The 16126-nt window shown below is 39.7% G+C and overlaps 1 protein-coding gene across 3 annotated transcripts; it reads left to right on the top strand.

Moving 5' to 3' along the window:
* On the top strand, positions 1–15153 carry dpf2 (double PHD fingers 2). Of its 3 annotated transcripts, none has more exons than XM_049592164.1 (12): positions 1–92; positions 3614–3774; positions 4353–4460; positions 4713–4891; positions 5590–5682; positions 6291–6369; positions 6908–6949; positions 9378–9515; positions 9636–9767; positions 9859–9971; positions 10053–10134; positions 12713–15153. In XM_049592164.1, the coding sequence occupies exons 1-12, from the start codon at positions 61–63 to the stop codon at positions 12793–12795; spliced, it is 1242 nt and encodes a 413-aa protein (XP_049448121.1). In that variant the 5' UTR covers positions 1–60; the 3' UTR covers positions 12796–15153. The 3 variants fall into 3 exon arrangements, with proteins under 3 accessions (XP_049448121.1, XP_049448123.1, XP_049448122.1); XM_049592165.1 differs by lacking the exon at positions 1–92 and adding an exon at positions 109–281; XM_049592166.1 differs by lacking the exon at positions 6908–6949.
* The last annotated feature ends 973 nt before the right edge of the window (positions 15154–16126 follow it).

Raw genomic sequence — 16126 nt, 5'->3', positions numbered from 1 at the left:
ACAAGTCCTGACAGAGGGCACACATTACCCAGAGCCACTTTCCCCGTGTATTAAAGCAAGATGGCAGCTGTTGTTGAGAATGTTGTCAAACTGTAAGTGTTGGACTTTTCTACTCACCTCACACCTGGCTACTTGTCACACACCGCGGTCACACGTCAGCGGCTCTATGTCCATACAGTCACTGAGCGTGTCGCTAGCTAGCTTAGCAACATTCCCACTGACTTAGTGAGGTTAGCCAACGTCGGACCGTCGTGTGTGTGTTCACATCCTGGAATGGAAGTGTAAGTTAGCAGACACGCAGAAACACGTATCACGAGTCTGTGTCATACAACATACGTCAGTGTGGTTATAAGTGTATTTATTAAGCTATTACAGCTACTTGTTGTGTGTTTGTAGCCTAACAGCTAACGCGGTGCTAACGTCAGTGAAGTACAGCAGCTAGGTGGCTCTCACGCTAACAAGCTGTGGCCAACGCTGTTAGCGCAGGCTGGAGTGCTGTGGCTGTGGCGGCTCGCCAACTAGTTCAGAATGAATGAAAGACTGGCCTTGAAGATCAGTCCTTTCATCTTCACACACCCGGCTCACACCACACTGTACACACCACATTTATCACTCACGCAGAGTAACTCTTTGAAGGTGTAACGCAACGTCAAAGTTTTCAGTGACCTGTATTCAGTTTGACTAAAACGTGCTTTCATTTCCGTTGACTTTGCGGTGCTCAGGGTGGCTGATATAAGAAGTTGATTCACGGTGTTTACAAGCATTTGGCTTAAACTGTGGAGACAGATGTGTCTCAGTATTGTTTGTGTGAACAGATCAATTGTCAGTGTGTTAATGTGTAATAGATATGAAACACTTTCTACAAATACAAAAAACTTTTGTAAGGGACTGTTCTTTAATTATCATAGGAGGGGGTGGCAGGGATGTGACTTCACTTTTTTCAATTTCAGTTTATTATTTTCATTATTTGGACCCTCCCTAAAGCTGCAAATAAATTTCCTCAAGCCTTCCTGAGTGACTGTCAGAAAATACTTGACCTTCCCTCCACCATAAATTAGTTATTAGACTTTTAAAACTTCCTCTTGATGTCTGAGAGTTAAAAGTTGTGCGTGCTGATTAGTTCTTGCAAATGGCGTATTTTTAATGCTCAGATTTGGTCGTGCTTTTTTTTCTGACATAAGCGTTTGACGCGCGCCATTTGACCAAGGACTGTCGAAAAATTAAAAAAAAAAAAAAATCCAACTATAATTTATGTTTTTTGCAGTTTCTGGCTGTGATAAATGGTGTAGAATGAATTAATCTGTGGTAAAATAAATACAATACAGTACAGTAAGTACAAATAAATACTTTTTATTTCTGTCTCTTCCCTCATCATAAGCAACAAACGGTCCCTAAACTCAAAAAAACAAATATGAAATGGATATGCAAATATAGAGTAAGAGCTCAGTATTTTTTGTGTGAACAGATTGACAGTTTATGTGTTAATGTGTCATCTGTAAAATGAAACACTTTACACAAATACAAGGAAAAAAAAAACAAAAAAACAAAGGATTTGTAAGGGACTGTTCTTTACCGTAGGAGTGTGACTGGGATGTGACTTAATTTTTGAAAATAAATTATTTCATTATGATTAATTATTTATTTTGACCCTCCCTGAGGCTACAGATATATTTCCTTGAGCCATCCTGAGTGACTGGCAGAAAATACTTGACCTTCCCTCCACCATAAATTAGTTATTAGAGTTTTAAAACTTCCCCTTGAAGTTTGAAAGTTAAAAGTTGAAGATGAAATACTGTAGTTGAAAAAAGCCTCAGTTTTTCACTCTTGTTGTGCATGGTGGTTAGTTTGTGCAACCGGTTTATTTTTGGCCAACTTTTAAATTAGAAGTAGAATAAAGTCATTTTAATTCTTAAGAATTAAGAAGCAGTCATTGCACATCATTTGTCCAAGGACCGTTGGAAATTTGAAAATCCAACTATAATTTCTGTTTTTACAGTTTCCAGCTATGAAAAAATGGTATAATTTGGCTTTTTTTTTAAAGCAAACAAAATCTGCTATAAGATAAATAAAATACAGTACAGTAAATAAAAATAAATACTTTTTTTGCACTACCCTCTCCCCCTCAAAAATAAGCAACAATCCCTAAACTAAAAAAAAAAAATTGTTTTCCAAATTTAAAATGGATCTGCTTATACCCAAATAGAGTCAGATCTCAATATTCTTTGTGTGAACAGACTGACAAACACCCTCTGCAAATACAAAAAAAGATTTGTGAAATCAAAAAACATTTTGAAAATATGACTTATGATAAAAGACTGTGTGTAGAATTGAGATTCACCATTAAAAACAAATACCTGTTCTAAATCTTAAGAAGATATTCACAAAAGCTTTCATTAATCGTAAATTAATTAAATATATTCACAGATTTTTTTATTGTGGAATTTATTTATGTTTTTGCGGATCCATTTTTTATTTGCAAAAAGTTTTGTGAGTTTCCAACTTTTTTTTGTATTTGTGGAAGGTGTTTATTTACAGATTACACGTGAACACATGGATTGTCGATCTGTTCACACAAATAATACTGACACTAATTTATCTCCATACGAAGCTCTTAGTAACCATGGTAACATATCATGCCTTACAGACAGTGTCTTTTTTTTAGGGACGTTCCTGCTTATTACAGCAAGACAATACCAAGACACATTCTGCCTGTGTTACAACAGCGTGGCTTCATAGTAAACAAGTGCAAGTACTAGACTGGCCTGCCTGCAGTTCAGACCTGATTCCCATTGAAAATGTTGGGTGCATTGTGAAACACAAAAGATGACAATGGAGACCAAGGACTATTAAGCAACCAAAGTTGTTTATTAGGCAACTCTGGTTGCCCAACTTTTTTGGAACATGTTGCAGGCATTAAATTCAGTTTGACTATTAAATATATTGTCTTTGTTCTGTATTCAGTTTAATTTAGGTTGAAAAGAATTTACAAATCATTGCATTCTGTATTTATTTACATTTAACGCAATGCCCAACTTTTTGGAACTAAGGTTGTAGTTAGAAACAGTCACTACAGTCACTACTTAAAATGTAATAAGCCTCAAGTTTCCAGTGTAGACTTGACCAAATAGCAGATTTACGACATTGTACTGAATCATTACATCTTTACATTGAATAACATGGTTAAGTCTGACATTAAAATGTTAACATGAGCCTGTTTGTCTCACTTGGAAGTGATGTAGCCCTTGGCTCTCCTTAATGGACTAATCTCACAGCAGTATTTGAGTGTATTTCTATTGAAAACACAGCACATTTGTGACTGTGCTGACTACCAAGCTCTTTGCTGTTGATGTACCAACAAAGGAGCACCTGCTGTTGCACTCTCACTAATGATTTAGTCTGGAGTACAAAGACACTGTCTCGTGAGTGAGCTGTTTTTTCCAAGGTGGCATCACAGAGTAGAAAAACAACAAGCTTTTGACTAACTGAATGAGAGGTTCAGAAGTTTCCAAGTAAGACTGCACTTGTTTTGTAATACCCACATCCACTGATTTTTGTGTCTTAACCATAATGGACTGAATAACAACAAGCATCTGGCTCTGGTTTGTGGTGCCAGGTTGGGAGAGCAGTACTACAGAGATGCCATGGAGCAATGTCATAACTACAACACCAGGCTCTGTGCGGAGAGGAGCGTCCGAATGCCCTTCCTAGACTCTCAGACAGGTGTGGCGCAGAGCAACTGCTACATATGGATGGAAAAGAGACACAGGGGACCAGGTGAGACACACAAATATGTAGTCTAGTGTGCCACAAAATGAACTGTACATCTCCCTGCAGGAATTTAATTTTAGTTTATTCACCTAGATCTGTTAAGAAAAATTCTAGGTTGAAGGTTATTTGATTAAAAAATGCTTTTTGAGATTAAATAAATGGATGAAAAAGGGAACAATGAGGAAAAAATTGCAAAGATGGGGTGTTCACTTCACTTTAGATGAAAATGCCTTGTTAGCATCTTTCATATCACCATCCTCTCTCTTTCATGTTTTTTGTGATAACTTTTTGAAGCTAAAAACAGTAGGAAGAAAAAACTCCTTGACATCAAGCAGAGAAATACAGCAGCTCATGAAAGTTAATTAAAATGTTTGGAGAGTGAAATCTTCATAGAGTCAAGCACAAATGTTTTTCAATGAGCCGAGTATAATTTAATCAAGCTTGCAGCTAAATCTGCCCTTTAGGTTTAAGCGAGGATGCTAATTATGCTAACAAGCTGTGTCAGTTTGTCAGAAAAAGCTGACAAGTTTTTCATTAAAATGGGTTCAGTGTTATGTAGATGAGTGTGTTCTGATGTCCCGCAGGCATGGCTCCAGGGCAGCTCTACACGTACCCATCCAGGAGGTGGAGGAAGAAGCGGCGATCTCATTCTCATGAGGACCCCCGGCTTATCTTCCCTCCTCTCAAGTCAGGTACCACATCATCCAGCTCATGTTAGCCTTCAAGAAAACAGCTATAAAAGGATATGCTTTCCAGGTGTTCAAGAACAACTGTAAGAATTCACGCAAAATTGACATGTTTTGTGCTTGTAAGGGCAGATGTATGCATCAGGATGTGCCTCAGTGAAAAAGCACCACTATCTATGTGCGTGTTTTCTGGTAAAATATGCATCTAAGTGTTTTGCTTTCGTGCTCCTGTCCTAACTCATTGTGTTTTATTTATAGAGGTAGACGTAGGACTGAAGAAGGATGCTGTCTTGTCAGCGGATGGCAGCAGCCTGGAGGCCCTGCTCAAGGGGGAGTCAGTGGAAAAACGGACGACCACAGAGCTCCGAGGGTCTGAGGAGGATTCAAACACAAGTGACTACACCGGAGGCCTGAACCCTGCTGCAAGGATTAGAAAGGTTCTTGTTATCAGCACAAAGTCCTGTTCAGACCAAAGATTTGTGACGAGACGAGTCGGTCATTGATTATTTTATTCATTTTTCAACTGCTTATCCTGTCAGGGGTCGCGGTGGGCTGGAGCCTATCCCAGCTGACATTGGGCGAGAGGCAGGGTACACCCTGGACAGGTCGCCAGACTAACACAGGGCTGACACATAGAGACAGACAGCCATTCACACTCACATTCACACCTACGGACAATTAAGAGTCACCAATTAACCTGCATGTCTTTGGACTGTGGGAGGAAGCCGGAGTACTCAGAGAAAACTCACGCTGACACAGGGAGAACATGCAAGCTCTGCTCAGAAGGGCTCCCGCACCCCAAGGTTCGGACCCTTCATCCCATGTTTGAACCAGGCAACAATGCTAACCATTGCACCAGCGTGCGGTGATAATTGCAACTATTTACAATACGCCGGTTTGCAACGTAGCTCAGGAGGTAGAGAAGGTCATACACTAATCTGAAGATCAGCAGTTTGATTCCTGGCTCCTTCAGTGTGTATGTTAAAGGCAAGATACTTAAAACAAGCCACTCGCAACTCGTTCGAAAACAAAATCTCATCTTAAATTTTTGGTCTGAATTGGGCCTCAGGCATAAGATATGTTTGGAGTCAAGAAAATAATTTGACTTTCTCATTTGGTCATTGCCTCAACACAGAGAATCCTCGAGCCCGATGACTTCCTGGATGACCTGGATGATGAAGACTACGAGGAAGACACGCCTAAAAGAAGAGGCAAGGGGAAGGGGAAGGTAAAGAACTCCCAGACTGTCTGTAGACCTTTTTACACACAGGTCACTCTGTAGGGCTGCTACGAAGTCCCATCTTTTTGCCTCCTTTGCATTTTTACACAGAACCAAATGACGGCGGGAACATGCCACTCGAGTGTTTGCCAGAAAGCATGCCAGCACCATTGGTGTCATACACTTCTGCAGCGCTTTATAAAGAATAACAACAGCATAACATGACAATAACAGTCACTTACCGTCTCTGTTATATGGCGGTTGACCTCGTCCTCTGCTTGGAGGCTAAGGAGCTTCTGGAGCTTCATTTTGGGCAGCTGTTCTTCTTTTTTGAGTTAGCTGCTAACTGCTATCAGCTACTGGATGTGGGCTGCACACATAGCTTGTCACCGAAACGTCAAACCTGTGCTGCCCATGTTCCCATCCTGCCGGCTGTCCTGTTTATACAGCCATAGTGTTGGTGCTGTTACTACCTCTGATGCTGGCTTAAAGGCGAGACAACTCTGTCCTCCCATTTCGCAACTGTACATTTTACACAGCATGTTTAGGCAAAATAACAGCGTGAAATTCCCACTTGGAAGAGGCGGTGTAAAAGCGGTTAATGTCTTTGTCCTCAGGGTCGAGGAGTGGCCGGTAACAGGAAGAAGCTGGACACAGCAGCACTGGAAGATCGAGACAAGCCGTATGCCTGTGACAGTGAGTTCTGGGGGGGTGGGAGAGGAGAGCATGTGAACTCGGGACAGAGCAGAGGGTCACTGCAGATGTTAATAGCTGTAATGTTTATAATCTAATCAAGCAAGATTTTGCCCAGAGTCCTCATTCTTTATCACCCTCCTTTTCATCCTCTCCCTCCTTCTCTCTCTTCATGGTCTCCTCCATCTTCTCTCTGCTCTCTGTTAGCTTAATCTGATATTTATAAAGCTAGTCCAGGCTCAGCTGTGTTGTTTCATGTGTCATTATGATATCATACTTTCCTTTAACTTGCATTTCAAATCTTTCCGTGGGCTGGGGGGGGGATTGTTTCTTCCACTTCTTTGGTGTTGTCAGACTATGTATCCGTACTGCTCGATGTGTGTTTTTTTTCCTCTTTTGTGAAGCATTTTCACTTTGAGCTGCAGCTCTCAGTAGCGCTGACTGACAGACTGACTGACTGACTGATCCTCTGTCAGTCTATGAGCCTATTTCTCTGAGTCTCTGTCTGTGCTCTCTCTTCTCCTTCTCTTCTCTCTTTCAGACACTATCAAACAAAAGCATATTTCAAAACCTTCTGAAAGAGGTATATTTCTCTCATTCCTTTTTACTCCTGTCTGCCTTGTCTTTTGTCTTCACTGCCTGTTTTAATTTTCTGTCCATGTTACCAAGTAGATTTGCTTTTTGTTTAGTTCAGTTCTTACGTGTTTTGTTCTGTCATTTACTTAAATGTGATTAAGTGGATTTAGAAAAGGGCAAGACCATGTTATTGTACACCCTAATTAAACTGGAGTTTGTAATCGGCTAAAGATATGAGCCGTTTCAGCTTACAAAAAATAAGCTGTGGCCCATGAAAGTAATTTTTCCCCTTAATCTGGCCCTGAACGTCCCACAGATTTAGATAAGCTAGGATCCTGCTGTTGTTTTTTCTCTCTGTGCTTTCTTTTGTCTCGCTTTTTGATGTGTGCAATTTCATTTTTTCCCTTGCTTGTTTTTTTTTTTTTTTCCTTTATTCCTCTTCACCACCTTTGCACCCTGTAATGTCTCATCCCACGTTCCATGCTTTAGAGTGAGCTGCTGCCTTTGTTTCGAGTCAGTTTGATGCCTGTTTGACTTTTGGGGAGTGTTTTTCCAAATCTCTGTGCACACAATCACTCGGCATGTGACTAGCTGTGACTTTAGCAACATTGCTAAGATCCTCTGGGGGAAAACCGTCCATAGTTTGAAGAAGTACAACTTAAGCCTTTTGAGGAAATGAAAATGAGAGAAAGTGTGGAAGTGAAAGAAGAAGTAGTTTGTCTTTGAGCGTTATCTTATGACAAACCTTAGCTCACACACCCCCTGTGACGATGGCTGCAAACAGTGGCATCTTTGTCCCTCTTAAAGTCAGTAAGTCCTCCTCACACCACCCCACTGGCCTCTCTTACTCCCCGATTAACACAGAATAAATTCAGATCAGAAACTTTATTATTCAGAGCAGAAGGAGCTGTTGTGCTTGTCAGGCTCTTGTCCTAAATTGAAGAAGTTGAAACTGTTGTTCTAATACATGGGTGCCAGCAGTGCCAGTGACTGAGATGTTATCTTAACGTGCCCAAATACAGAGCAGGATGTGATGACACATGCCACTGCCTCAGAGCATAATCTATACATTTCCGGACCACTTCATAATTCTTCATCTTTTCCTCTAATTATATTTCATATCCAGGGTGTGTTCTGGTCCTTAAAAAGTCTTAAAATGTCTGAAATGTTACAAATATCAGGCCCTAAATGTCACTGAAAAGTCTTAAATTTGAAGTTGTGAGGTCTTAACTGCACAAACATTTTATCTAGTTTTATTTTTCCATCTTTCAACCTCTTATTGTTGGAATAAATTAAGCTCTTCTGTGTGAAAGTCCACATTTCTGATGTTACAAATCTTTAAACCTACTACTGAACCTCATAATATCTCTGACTTTGTACTTATCTGTTGACAAAATGTAGATAAACCTATTGCAGTCTTATAACCATACAGTATTCCTACATAAAATCTACCACTGCATGGAAGCACATATATACTACTTACGTTTATATTTACTCTTGAATAAGAAACAGGTGATTTGTCCAAAAATCAGTCTTAAATATGGATAAAAAAGTATCTCCAAAAGGTATGAAAGGAGCATTAAATTTAAGTGTCAGATACCCTCTCGATACTGATGTCACTGTGGATATCCAGATAGTAAACACAAAGCAGGTTATCACAGAAACGTGTTGGGGGGTCATCACTCAAAACTGATTAAGTCTTATCATATTATACCAACATATGCCTTAAAAGAGTACTCCACCAATTTTAACATTGCACTTTCAAGCTTACAATGTATAGTTTTTAAAAAGGTGTATTGTCTTTATAATCTAATTTATTCTTCTTCCTGGTACTACAATACCCATAATGCAACTTGGCTGACAGTTCAGTTGGAGTGTGTTATGCTAGTAGTGGCTAATGTAGCCTTAAACAGAGATGTGGAGCAGCTAAGTCTGGTAAACTGATTTCCATTTAACTCCTCACCCCCAACTTGCAGTCTTTAACCCCAGCCATCGCTGACTCAGGTGACATCACTTGATGCAATTTATCAGACTTCATGCAGCTCCCTTTAGAGCCACAAAAGACTTTATGCAACTTTTTTTTCACATATTCAGTAGACCTGTAAACAGACTTGATGTGTAAGATTGGTGCAGTTCCCCATAAATCATTTTTAGATTGTTACAGTTACAGATGTCCTGGTTAATGCTGCAAATAGATGGTGCTCATTTAGCTACAGTTTGACTCACTAAATTCTCATGAAATGTCCCCCAAAGTTCTTTTGACAATAATCTGGACGATAGAAATGATACCGCGAAAGAAAGTATTTATGTTACTGTTTTAGTCAGAAGTAAACACTCCTTCCTGAGTCACCCCCCTTTCACCCCGACTTTATTTATCATGGACTTTACTTATTCTTTGTTTTCATACACGTTGTATTTTCTGGTTTTGGTGGCAGTCTGTGGGAAGCGCTACAAGAACCGTCCCGGCCTGAGCTACCACTACGCCCACTCCCACCTGGCTGAGGAGGAGGGTGAGGAGAAGGAAGAGATGGAGATCAGTGAGCCCCCCCTGCCGCTGCCCGATGAGCCTAAAAGTAAGAGATCATTTAGTGTGCGCCCAGATTTCACCATTAGATTGCTGGGTTCAGTGTAGAGCTGGACTTAAGAGAGGCTGAGCACTGATGCTCTCTGGGTGTTTTCATCTTGTTTCTCAGCCCCCAAGAAAGGCCCAGATGGTCTCGCATTGCCTAATAATTACTGTGACTTTTGCCTGGGAGACTCCAAAACCAATCACAAAACTGGCCAGTCAGAAGAGTTGGTGTCCTGCTCCGACTGTGGACGCTCAGGTATGTTAGGGAATAAAAGAATAAAGTAACAACAGGAAAAAGTAGAAACCTTTGCAGCAAACTCATGTGACAAACATTTTTCTACACACAGGCCACCCGTCCTGCCTGCAGTTCACTCCTGTAATGATGGCTGCTGTGAAGACGTACCGCTGGCAGTGCATAGAGTGCAAGTGCTGCAACATGTGCGGCACCTCAGAGAACGACGTGAGTTTACCTACATTCAGATATTGTGTGTACTGTAGAGTGCTGAAGTCTGAAGTGTTTATGTTGTCCTGTTTCTTCCAGGATCAGCTTCTGTTCTGTGACGACTGTGATAGAGGCTATCACATGTACTGTCTCAACCCACCCATGTCTGAACCTCCAGAGGGTAAGATCACCACATGTGTAAAAACTGAATGTTTCAAAACAAAGGACGTTAGTGATAGGGCTGGATATATTAATACCATTAAGGTTTCTACCGAAATAACTGAGTATTGAGTACTATTGAAACTTATCCAGTCAGACAATACCTACATTCTTTTTGCGCCAAGGATCTTATCTCAGGCTGTCCCGATTTCCTGCCATAATTAAGCAAACTGTCTGTTGCTGCTGTTTCCCAAGCTCAGTTTAAGCACAAGCTAATGAAGCAGCAGCAGCTAACATCCAACAAAGAGCCCATAAACGGTCCCAACAAACTCACACTGGCTACGGTTACATGATGGCTTCTCATTCAGAATGAAATGAATCTGAATGAAATCATTCGGAATTAAAGTGTTTCCAGGTAGTTTACATGGGAAATATTAATTCCGAATGAGGGTTTACATGGGAGATCAGTTCAATCGCCTTTATTCAGGTCTGCTTAAGGTTTGGGGCAGGGAAGGTTTCTGATTGGATAGGGGGCGGGGCGGATGTTACGTATTTACGTTTACCGGAAGAAAACACTGTAGTCCTCGCTCCGGATAACAAGATGCTTGACAATGCCGTTCTTAGTGCCTTTTTCGGGCGTGTTTTGCTTACATTCTTAAAGCAGCAGTACGACAACAACCTTGTTCTGCTAATGCTTCATCTGTTGAGCAGGAGAAGGGAGGTAGAAGAACGTGCTGTGACGAATGGAAACCGGTGACTGCAACGAGTCCGACTGCTCTAGCTCAGCCTGTTGCTATGCAGCCCGTTGCTATGTGCGCTATATACGTCATCGCACGAGAAGGGCAAGGAAACGAGCATGCGCAGAAAGACCGGAATGAACTTAAAGAGGAATGAGTGTATACATGCACATAAAATTCTTTCATTCGGAATGACAAACGGAATAAACCACCCCCTTTAATCGGATTTAATTTTCAATCGGAATGACCATTTTTCAATCGGAATGACCGTTTACATGACCACTTTTAATCGGAATGGCCGTTCATTCCGATTAAAAGTGGAATTAAACTGTCCATGTAAACGTACTGACTGACACCAAAACAACTTAACTCAACTGTCAATAAAGCCGTTCATAACCGCTAGGTAACTATAGCCGTGAGATGCTAACAGTTAGTCTTGTCACTGTGTGCTTTATTCGACGGAGTTGGTAGTTCACCATGCTGAGATGCCACCAAATGTTCAAAGTATAGCTACTACACACCACCCCATTCATATTACTGGTATGGAATGAAGTACACTATTGGTATCAGTAATACTTTAAGACTACTGGCATTGGTGTAGCTTTTTCTTAATGATAACCCAGCCATAGTTATTGACAGGGATGTAGAGCTAGGACTGTGTAGTCTGAAAAGCAGTTTTCAGTCGTTTTAAGGCTCAGTAAAGAAGGAAGAATACTAGCACCACAAGTCTTTCACAGAGTAAACCCAGCTTGTACAACACTGCCTGAAGGCCTGCTATGGAGCTCAGACGACGCAGACGTTTGTTCACTTGTGTTGCTTCACAACAGTGCAGGTATCTGTACTAAATACTTGTATTGATTCTACATCCTTAGTAGCTTCTGAAAGCATATTGGCTTCCTGCAGATAAAAGCAACAAATAAAAACATGCTTTCTATAAAACCTCCGTTTTCATTAAACAAAAGATGTAAAGAGTTTTTAAATGTTAAATGCTGTCAAAACACAAACTAAAATAAATAGTGTAAAATTGGAAAAAATGTTCAATTAAATCAGGTACTATCTGATCCAAGAATAAACAAACCAGAATGTAAATCTGACCAGTAGGGATACTGCAGTGAGGAAATGTATCCGCCAAAAAAGGTACATGTTGATAATGCTCATTGTCTGTAGAGCGCTTACTTTAATCTTTAACGTTAGATCTTTAGATCTTCCTGTTACTTTGAATAAAATACAACAAGAGCAGTTTGTGTAGCTGTGGCAGTGCCTGCTTTTAGTTATGATAAACTTGCTTAAGTTTTCTTTCTTTTGGGCTGTGACTCGGGCTTTGCAGTGGCTCCCTCCTCCTTCATATCTCTCCTCTGACGGGATACGCCTTCCAACTGATGATGACTGCATCTTCCTGTATCATCTATCTCTCTCATCTCCATCATCTATCTTCCTCTATCCAGCATCGGTCAATGAATGTTTTCTTGCCATGAGGTCCCAGCTTGCTTCTGGCAGAGCTCTGTGCCGCGACGCTGCTGCTGCTATACAGAGCTGACACTTTGAATTTATGATTGTAGCGTTGGTCATCCAACTGTTGATAACACCCGTAGTATTTTTTTTTACAAATTGAGTTTAATAAACGTCTTTTAGTCAGTTTTCACGCTGATACAGGAAAATGTATTCAGTGGGTTTTGTTTCAATACAAAAAGCAAAAAGACATTTCATTCAACGACAAAAAATTATTGAGGTTTAATATCCAGCATTACTTGTAGGACGACTTTCCTTCATGAATCAGTTAGTGGGCTGCAGCGTCTACTCTAGGATCAAAGCTTTAAACATCTCTGTCATTAATAGAATTTTGTCTGTCATTTTGGCCCTCAGGGAGCTGGAGCTGTCATCTATGTCTGGACCTTTTGAAAGACAAGGCATCCATATACCAGAACCAGAACGCCCCACCATCGTGATGGCTGCCCTCCCCCCCCGTACACACTCATCACTCAACCGTCCCGCAGCAGTATGGTTTACCCTTCAAGATGGATGATCTTCTCCCCTGACGAGCTGACCTCAGAGGGTGTGTTGAGAACAGGACAATGAATTGTGAAAAGGGAAGTATCCCTTACCAAACTGGCCTCACTTAGCTTCAGATATGACTGTTACACAGTTCCAAGCTCAGATTCAGCCCCATCAGTTTTTATTTTCACCTCTTTGCCACATAGCCAATTTGAGCAGTACTGAATTTCAACAAGAAACACAACATAAACAGCCTAAATCTGACTTCCTGTTCAGGTTTTTACACATACACCCACACAGAGATGCTGAAACCTTCTTTATCCTGCAACATACCGATTTTATGACTAGAAATCTCATTGGAATCAAGTAGCATGCCAGTGCTTGCTCATCGTTTAAAAAGAAAAAAAAGAAAAAGATTTTATAATATTTATATATTTCTATGGTATATAATAGTGTTAAGTATGTACAAATTGGAAAAAAGAATGGTCATGTAATGGTCTTTTTATTAGTGCCCATCTCATCATTATGGAAATATCCACAACCACGTTCTTTTATGACACTGCTGATATTTGGTGATTGTCTTGATAGAGTTAAAGGGATCTGTTGAGACTGTAAATGATTTTCTATTTCATCCACTGCCACTGGCCGCACAGAAACTTCAAACAAATCAGGAGCTATGAATAGAAACCCTGACGTGCTGGTCAGAGTGGCTCCAAAGGCTGAGGGACTTCAGGGACGCAGGTTAGACTTTAGTCTGGTTGTTGACTCTTGTGTGGCCGATTGAGCCGCGCAGAGCTCGAGAGGATGCATGAGGACACAATAACGTGCATGTTTTACTCAGGCTTTGGGGCCTTTTTGAGAAAGCCGTTAGCTTTTCACTGTGGCCTGCTGATATTTGACTGAAAAACTATCTTTAATCTGCACACCTGGCCCTTGTTTGTCAGATGTGATAATGTGATAATTATTCCAGTTAAAAACAAGTCCTACTTGCATTATCAGCCAGGTAAAGGGATAAAAAGCCTTCGTTGCTGTGTTTTAGCAGTTTGCTCATCATGCATCATATCCAATATCTGTTGATGTTGTGACACCACTAGATTATTTTAATATAATTGAGGACTATGCGACCTTGTAGATGGTAACTTGCTGACAATGTTAAAGCAATATAAGAGCTCCTGCAGGATGCTGGGATGACAGGGACTCTTGGAAGTTGAGTCACTTTAGGCTCTGCTGGCAGATAATGTGCGATACTGTAAATTTTCTCTCTCAGAAAATGCTCTTACAGACAGGGGACTGTGGCAGCAGCAATTATGGATGGCTCCATATTGTAAAAATAAAAAAAAAGAGATTATAATGTGTATATGTATAGTCCTATGAAGAATCGGCTCTTTTTGTTACTGCTTTCATAGTTTTATTATGCAATGGTTTCTTTCTGTGGCAAGTCTAAAAGAAAAAGTCTGGCTGAACTGCTAAAGCAGTTACTTTACCTCAAACAGAAACAGTATTTAAAGGGTTGAAACATGCTGTTGATAGATGGGAGAGGGATACATAGTAATGACAGCTGCAGTGTCTGCTTCAATAACTGCATATTCTACAGGTAAACAAGTGCATGCTCAGTAATCGTCTGCACTCTCATATGCTACGTAGTTGTCTCAGCGTTAGGTCGGCAAAGGTGTTGGGAAGTGGTGTAATATAAATTAACCATGCTATCATGTCGTTTCAATAGCCAACTAACAATTACTAAAACATTACACAAGTATAACTTGGTTTATTTTCTCATCACGTTTTAAACTTTGTTATTTAGAGACAGTGGCTACTAGAATATTTTGGCGGTTGTTTTTGTATTCATGGATGATGTTTGCGTACCTGATGTGTGGGACATTTTGGGACTTAAGTGGAGTTGCTCTCTGGTTAATCCTGTGATCACGTTCTGAACTGAGATGCTCTTTACCAAAGCTCCAAACAAGGAGCAAAGCCCATAATGTGATTAAGAGACAAATTCTGGAACTGCACCTCAACACTGAATGGTTAAGTAGTGATGGACCAAGTATGCACCTTCTAGACTGCACTCAGAGGATGGACATAACAAAGAGGGAAGTCCACCTGTTTTTGTCACATAATAATGATCATTATTTTGTCATAGATTATGGTTTTCTGGTCTGAAGCTTTGGCAGACAATTGTATGTGATAACAAATCATGTTTTAACCAAGATCACAGGATTACATAGCAGGTGACTTCTCTTAGGGTGGACTTTCATTTGGATTGTGATGGAATGTTTTATTGTATGAAATTTGTCTTCAGGAAATAAAATACTAGGCACTATGACCTGTTGCTGTTTTTTTCCCTCTTTCTCAATGAGCATGGGTCGGGATTACTGTCAGGATACTATACTATCATTTTCTGGAATACTATACTATGACATTTTTGGAAAAACTTTGCAGTGATTTTTCTGACACACTATAGTATTACATTTTTTTGCCATACTATTTTTTTTTTATGAAAAAAATAACATACTATATTATGACATTTTCGATGACAAAAAGTTGACATGGGGTGCCATGACTTTTTTATGGAAAAAAAATAATGACATACTATACTATGACGTGTTTAATGAAAAACATAACGACATACTGTACTATGACCTTTTTGATGAAAAATAACGACATACTATACTATGAATTTTTGATGAAAAAATGACATACTATACTATACTATGACTATTGTTATGAAAGAAATAGTGACATACTATACTGTGATGTTTTTGATGAAAAAAAGTCGACATACTATGATTTTTTTTATCAAAAAAAATAACGTACAATACTATGACACTTTTGATAAAATAAGTCGACATACCATACTATGACGTTTTTGATGAAAAAAGTCGACATACTACACTGAACATTTGATGAAAAACATGCTATGCTATGACTTTTTTATGAAAAAAACCCCCAGCATACTATACTCTGATGGTTTTGATGATAAAAAAAAAATAACAACATACTATAGGCTACTATGGCTTTTTTCATGAAACAACGACATACTATACTATGACGTTTTTTATAAAAAAAAAATAACGACATGCTATACTATGACGTTTTTGATGACAAAATGATAACCTGTAACTTTCTTTTATGAAAAAAATAACGACATACTATACATACTATACTATGACTGTTTTTGATTAAAAAAAAATGATGACATAGTATACTATGACGTTTTTGATGAAAAAATAACGACATACTATAGTATGACTTTTTTTATGAAAAATAACCACATATTATACTATG

Source organism: Epinephelus fuscoguttatus, linkage group LG12, assembly GCF_011397635.1.
Source record: "Epinephelus fuscoguttatus linkage group LG12, E.fuscoguttatus.final_Chr_v1".
In the NCBI taxonomy this organism is placed as follows: domain Eukaryota; kingdom Metazoa; phylum Chordata; class Actinopteri; order Perciformes; family Serranidae; genus Epinephelus; species Epinephelus fuscoguttatus.
The sequence above is the reverse complement of the archived record's forward strand: the minus strand, read 5'-3'. Positions and strand labels throughout refer to the sequence as shown.

Bases quoted from the DNA above. Each gene is read 5' to 3' on its own strand.
- dpf2 (XM_049592164.1), top strand. From the start codon at position 61: ATGGCAGCTGTTGTTGAGAATGTTGTCAAACT. The intron at 5,683-6,290 runs GTAAAGAACTCC...CTTTGTCCTCAG, and splicing joins GAGGCAAGGGGAAGGGGAAG to GGTCGAGGAGTGGCCGGTAA. The intron at 9,972-10,052 runs GTGAGTTTACCT...TGTTTCTTCCAG, and splicing joins GCGGCACCTCAGAGAACGAC to GATCAGCTTCTGTTCTGTGA.